Source organism: Hipposideros armiger, unplaced genomic scaffold, assembly GCF_001890085.2.
Source record: "Hipposideros armiger isolate ML-2016 unplaced genomic scaffold, ASM189008v1 scaffold_11, whole genome shotgun sequence".
Classification (NCBI taxonomy): Eukaryota; Metazoa; Chordata; class Mammalia; order Chiroptera; family Hipposideridae; genus Hipposideros; species Hipposideros armiger.
Window position 1 is genome coordinate 7,925,024 of NW_017731361.1, and position 5,944 is coordinate 7,930,967.

The 5,944-nt window shown below is 38.7% G+C and overlaps 1 protein-coding gene across 1 annotated transcript in view; it reads left to right on the forward strand.

Moving 5' to 3' along the window:
* Nucleotides 1–5,944, forward strand: part of RBM27 (RNA binding motif protein 27) — a 70,823-nt gene that overhangs the window by 38,349 nt on the left and 26,530 nt on the right. Inside the window, exons 12-13 of the mRNA XM_019661406.1 lie at nucleotides 680–833; nucleotides 3,134–3,412. Of these exons, the coding sequence (XP_019516951.1) occupies nucleotides 680–833; nucleotides 3,134–3,412 (433 nt within the window). The remainder of the gene's footprint in view (nucleotides 1–679; nucleotides 834–3,133; nucleotides 3,413–5,944) is intronic.

A 5,944-nucleotide genomic window follows, 5' to 3' on the forward strand; every position in this document is an offset into this window, starting at 1 on the left:
AGTTCTTAACCATCGCGCCACTCGGCCGGCCCTTAAGATTTTTTTTATTGGGGAATTGAGGGGATGGGAACAGCACTGGGGAATTGGGGGATGGGGAACAGACAAGTCGCTGTTCTTTTGTTCTTCAGTCTAGTGTGTGGAGGATGTTGCTTCACTGGCCCAAGTTGGCACCATCATTGCGCTCTTCCCGGGCGAGGCACATGAGTCGCCGGCTTCTGGACGGCCGTTCACTACACACAGCACACAGTAGAACATGGCAACCCACTGCAGCAGGGGCTGCAGCCTACGCCGTAGCCGGCGACTCAGGGCAGCCCAGCTCCAGGTTGAGCTGTTTAACATCTTAGCTGTGGAGGGCAGTGTCAATGGCCCTCATACGTGGGATTTGAACCGGGGCCCTCTGGCATCCCAAGCCAGTTCTTAACCATCGCGTCACTCGGCCGGCCCTAGCATGGTTTTTTAATCTCAGTTGGGCCTCTTCTTTTTGTGATCACTTGCCATTCAGTCTTCTTTCATGTTCTGTTCCCGTGTAATAAGGATGATAAAATTATTTACTAATTTCTGAAGAATGTTAAGTGCTTACAAAAGACACATTAATATAACCTTACATACTTTGCTTATGTATCTCTTGGCTAGGCATAAGGTGAGATAATTAACCAAGACTTATTAATATTTCTTTCAGACAAGGGAATAACAATCAGAGTAAACCAGGATTCTTGAGAAAGAATCAGTATACAAATACCAAATTAGAAGTCAAGAAAATCCCTCAGGAATTGAACAACATTACCAAGCTCAATGAACACTTCAGCAAATTTGGAACTATTGTTAACATCCAGGTAAATATGGCTGTGTTGGTGACAGAATCCGTGTGTTTTATGCATCTTTGCAAATATGCCTACCAGCTCGCTTTGCTTAAATGAGCCAGTGATATATCTGCTCAGAGTTTCAAACTCCACTGTATATCTGTATACTCAAATTAATGATGGAATTGTTATGCTATTCCTTTGAATTGATTTGGTTCTTTTCTGCAACATCTTCCTGAATGACATCGGGCTAGTTCCTGTATTTTTATAGTTCTATCTCTGGACAGATGACTTTATCACCTGCTTTAGTATTCTAAATAGGTAGACAAGATTCTTAATAATTTCTAATATTGTAATGTTGTCTACTGGCTGACTTTTATGTTTGTAGTAAAGTAGTTATTGGTTAAAAATGGTTCTAATCTTGAGAATTTTAGGCAGCTCTACGTGTTACCTAACATCAAATTGTAGCTTTTGTATTGCTGCCTACTTGTTAGATATTTGAAAGCACGAATTCGTGGTTGGGTGTTATGCTGTAATCGAGGGAGGATGTTTGACGGCCTCTTTAAGCTGGAATTTCGTTCAGTTACCTCGGACACTTAGTGTTTCCATCAAACCAAAATATGATTTTTATCACTGAGTTTAAGAAGGTCGTATTGGGGAACTTGGTATTTTAAAGAATTGATCCAAAGCGTTGTTTCTGAGAGATTTTTAAGCCATTTTTTCCCTGAGTACGGAAGTAGTACATGTTTAATTTTACAGATAATTGGAAATACATTAAACAAAAGTAAAACAAATCATAGAAATCTCAGCACTTAGCAATAACAATTATAAATCTTTTGATGAAAAGACATAATGTATTTATTTGTATGGAAGAATACACACACACTTTTTCTCTTTTAAAAAAATGCTTCACACACTTAAAGAAATGCAAAAGATGTGAACATACCAAATGTCTCTACCTTTTTTTCTTTCTTACATTTTTCCTAGGCCATTATTCTTAATGGCATTTAGAAAAATTAGATGGCTTGGTGTAGATGGGTATATTAGTGCTCACACTGCCATAACAAATCCCATAGATTGGGTAGCTTAAACAACAAACATTTATTTTTGAGAAATCCAAGATCAAGGTGCTGGCCAAAATGGTTCCTGGTGAGGACTCTTTCTGGCTTGTACATGGCTACCTCTCTGCTATGCCCTCACATGGTGGAAGGGGAGAGAGGGAGAGGCAGAGCTGGAGAGAGACATCTTCCTGTAAGGCCACCAGTCCTATCTATCTACCTTTATGACCTCGTTTAACCTCTAGTACCTCCTAAAAGCCTATCCGGAAACCTTATCTCCAAGTAGTCATGTTAGGGGGTAAGGCCTCAACATATGAGTCCGGGTATGTGTGTGACACATAATTCAGTCTGTAGCAATAGGCCATGACTTATTTAACTATTCTTTGTTGTTGGAAATTTATGTTGTTTCTATTTTATATAAAAACAGTGTTGTGGTAAGCCTCCTTGTGGATAAACTTCATTATTTTTTGTAATGCATTGCCGAATTAAAGGTAATTTTAAGACTATTTGAACTAACGGATTGTTCTCCAAAAGGGTTATGCGATTGGTACTCCCAAATGCAGTGTCTGAAACCTCATCAACACTGTAATATGGATCCATTAAATTTTTTAAATGAGTTTCATAAGCGAAAAATTATACTTGCTATAATTTACTTTTTTTATTACTATGTATACTCTAATTTATATAGCATTTGCAGTTCTTTTGGATATACCTATCCATTGTCTTTGTCCATTTTTTATGAAGGCATTTATCATAATGCTTTTCCAAGCCATTGCTTGTCATATATATTAAAAATACTTTTTCCTTTGTCATTTCCTTTGTTTGGACTGACAAAGGTTTTACGTGGTCAAATCTGCTGTACCTATGGCCCCTATCTTTATAGGTATATACACACAAAAGCTTTCCAAAGCCTGAGGTAATACAGATACCTTTTTCCTTCTGGGTTTTTATGGTGTATTTTGTTATTGTAAAAATATTTTTTTCTGGAGTTCATTTGAAGGTAAGATATGAGGGAGGGATCTGATAACTCTTCCCCAAGTGGTTAGGTAACATTAGTAGGATTACTTATTAAATAATCTAACATTTTCCATATATAATTTTGAAATAGGCATATCATCTTTTAGGGGACAGAATTTAACAAAGGATTCACAATGGATTTTAGCAGGCTGTTTTCTACTTCTGAAGTCTTTATCAATAATTTATTTGCATTTAACTATTGGTTAATATCTGTGTTTTTGTTGTTGTTGTTTTCGTTGCTTTTGTTTTTTCTTACAGGTTGCTTTTAAGGGAGATCCAGAAGCAGCCCTCATCCAGTATCTCACCAATGAGGAGGCCAGGAAAGCCATTTCCAGCACTGAAGCAGTTCTAAACAACCGATTTATCCGAGTCCTGTGGCACAGAGAAAATAATGAGCAACCAGCACTACAGTCCCCAGCACAGCTGCTCCTGCAGCAACAGCAAACACTTAGTCACCTGTCACAGCAGCACCATCACCTGCCACAGCACCTTCATCAGCAGTCGTCTTCCTCAACGGTACATGGAGGTATCCAGAAGGTAATCTGCTGGTTCACGGGGAATTCGAGGGCCTCTAGTCCCACCCTCTGGATCAGTGTTTCTCAGTCTGTGGTCCTTTGGGCTTCTGCATCAGAGCCATTCAGTTGTTCTGCAGACAAGCAGCATCTGATGTCCTGGGGGGAATTTCTTGGGCCTCACCCCAATTACTGAGTCAGAATCGCTGAGTGGGGCCCAGGAATCTGTGTTTTAATGAGTTCTCCAGGTGATTCTTTTTTTTTCCCTGCCGTTTGGTTTTTGTTTCCATGTCTGCATTTTTTTTTATTGTTAGTTTCAGGTGTACAGAACAATGCAATAGTTATCCTTTTCACCCTTCGCACAGAAACAACTCCCCTCCCCCATCCACTGCCCTCCCACCCCTGATATCATGCTTATCTATTACAATTCCATTGACTCCATTGCCACACTCTACTCCATGTCCCGTGACTATATGTATATATAATTATAGTTGACATATATTATTATTCAACATCAGCTTCAGAAATACAGTGCGCTGGTCAGGCCTCTACACGACTATGAAGTGGTCTCCTTAACAAGACATGAGTCCATCTGGCCCCTTAAAAAATATTTACAACATTATTGATTATATTCCCCAGACTGTCTTTTCTATCCCTGAGGCCATATTNTGCTTCACTGGCCCAAGCTGGCACCATCATTGCGCTCTTCCCGGGCGAGGCAGATCAGTCACTGGCCTCTGGACAGCCGCTCACGGCGGCTTGAGGGCCTCTCATGCTGGCTGCTGGCTACACACGGTAGCCCATGGCAGCCGACTGCAGCCTACGCCGTCGCCCGGCAGCCCAGCTCCAGGTTGAGCTGTTGTTCAGCATCTTAGCTGTAGAGGGCAGTGTCACTGGCTCATGTGGGATCCAAACCGGGGTCCTCTGGCATCCCAAGCCATTTCTTAACTAACGTGCCACTTGGCCGGCCCTTCGGTCAACTTTTAAGTTAAAAAACTTTAAACCTAGAGAAAATCAAAGAAGTGCAATAAACAACTAAATACCTTCACTTAGATTCACCAGTTGTTAACATTTTGTCACCTTTGGGCACAAATGCTTGCTTATGTTGCTGCACACTTCTCTCTCCCTTCCTCCCCCCTCCTCATATTTTTTTCTTTTTAAGTTAAATTTATTGGGGTGACATTGGTTAGTAGAATTATATGTTTCACATGTACAATTCTATAATATATCATCAGTATATTGCATTGTGTGCTTATCCCCCGAATTCTAGTAGTCTTCCATCACCATGTATTTGGCCCCCTTTTTATTGATAATTACCATCTTCGCCCTCCCACATTTTTTTTTCTTGAACCACTTGAAATTGTAGAGATTGTGACACTTCTTCACCTCTAAAAATAAGAATAGTCCTGTTAAGCACAATATCATTGCCATATATAAGAAAATTATAATTCCATAACAATACCCTACCCAGGTGAATTCATTGAATTACATCAGGAGACAAATAATTTTACTCTATCTATGGTGCTAAGTTTGATTGTTTACCTAAGGTGATAATTATGCAATCTCTCCATTGTAAAGTAAATAATTTGTGGAGTGATACTTCGGCATCAGATAAATATCTTATTCTCTAACAGCCTTTCACTGATCTTTTTTTTTTTAATCCATTGATGATTCTTGTCTGAATCATTTGTTACATTGGGGTTGCCTATTACTTTTTAAACTTGGATATTGTATATTTTAAAAAGGAGAAAAAGGAGGCCGTTGATAAGTTTTTCTTGTTGCTTAGGTGTTTCTGAAAAGGAAATGGTAGTGGGTGTTATTCACAGTGCTTTTTAGCTTTTGGACTAAATATTTTAATCGTTTGAAATTCCCCAAATGTAATGCCTTGTCAGTAATATTAATTTTTGTTTCCAACAGCTGCTAACATTGTCATCCAGACTGAACCGCCAGTTCCTGTTTCAATTAATAGCAACATAACCAGAGTAGTTCTTGAACCAGATAGCCGAAAAAGAGCTGTGGGTGGTTTGGAAGGACCACTCACAAAGAAACCTTGGCTGGGAAAGTAAGATAATTTGCTAATTAGTAACATCTAATTGGTGTTTTTGTTATTTTTGTTTGCATTAATAGATTTGTAAAATTAAGAGTTGTCATTAATTAGTGATTATCAAACTGTGTCTCAATGTTGGGATTCCCAGAGACATCCTTAGAATGTCTCAAAAACTGAAAAGCTAACAGAATGTTTATAATAGATATTATAATTTGTACCTACTTATTTCTAGGCCTAATCCAGTATTAAGAATTATTGAGACCCTGGAAAAAAATAGAAAAGAAGAAAAAAGTTATATATTTTTGCAGAAGTTGAAAAATGCACTATAAAAAAATGTCAGATTCCTTGATAATTGTGGTGAATTCTTTTAGCATGGTTTTTTTGTTTTTTTGCTGTTGTTTTTTTAATATATATATATTTTTTTAATTGGGGAATTGGGGGATGGGAACAGCGCTGGGGAATTGGGGGAAGGGGAACAGACAAGTTGCTGTCCTTTTGTTCTTCAGTCTA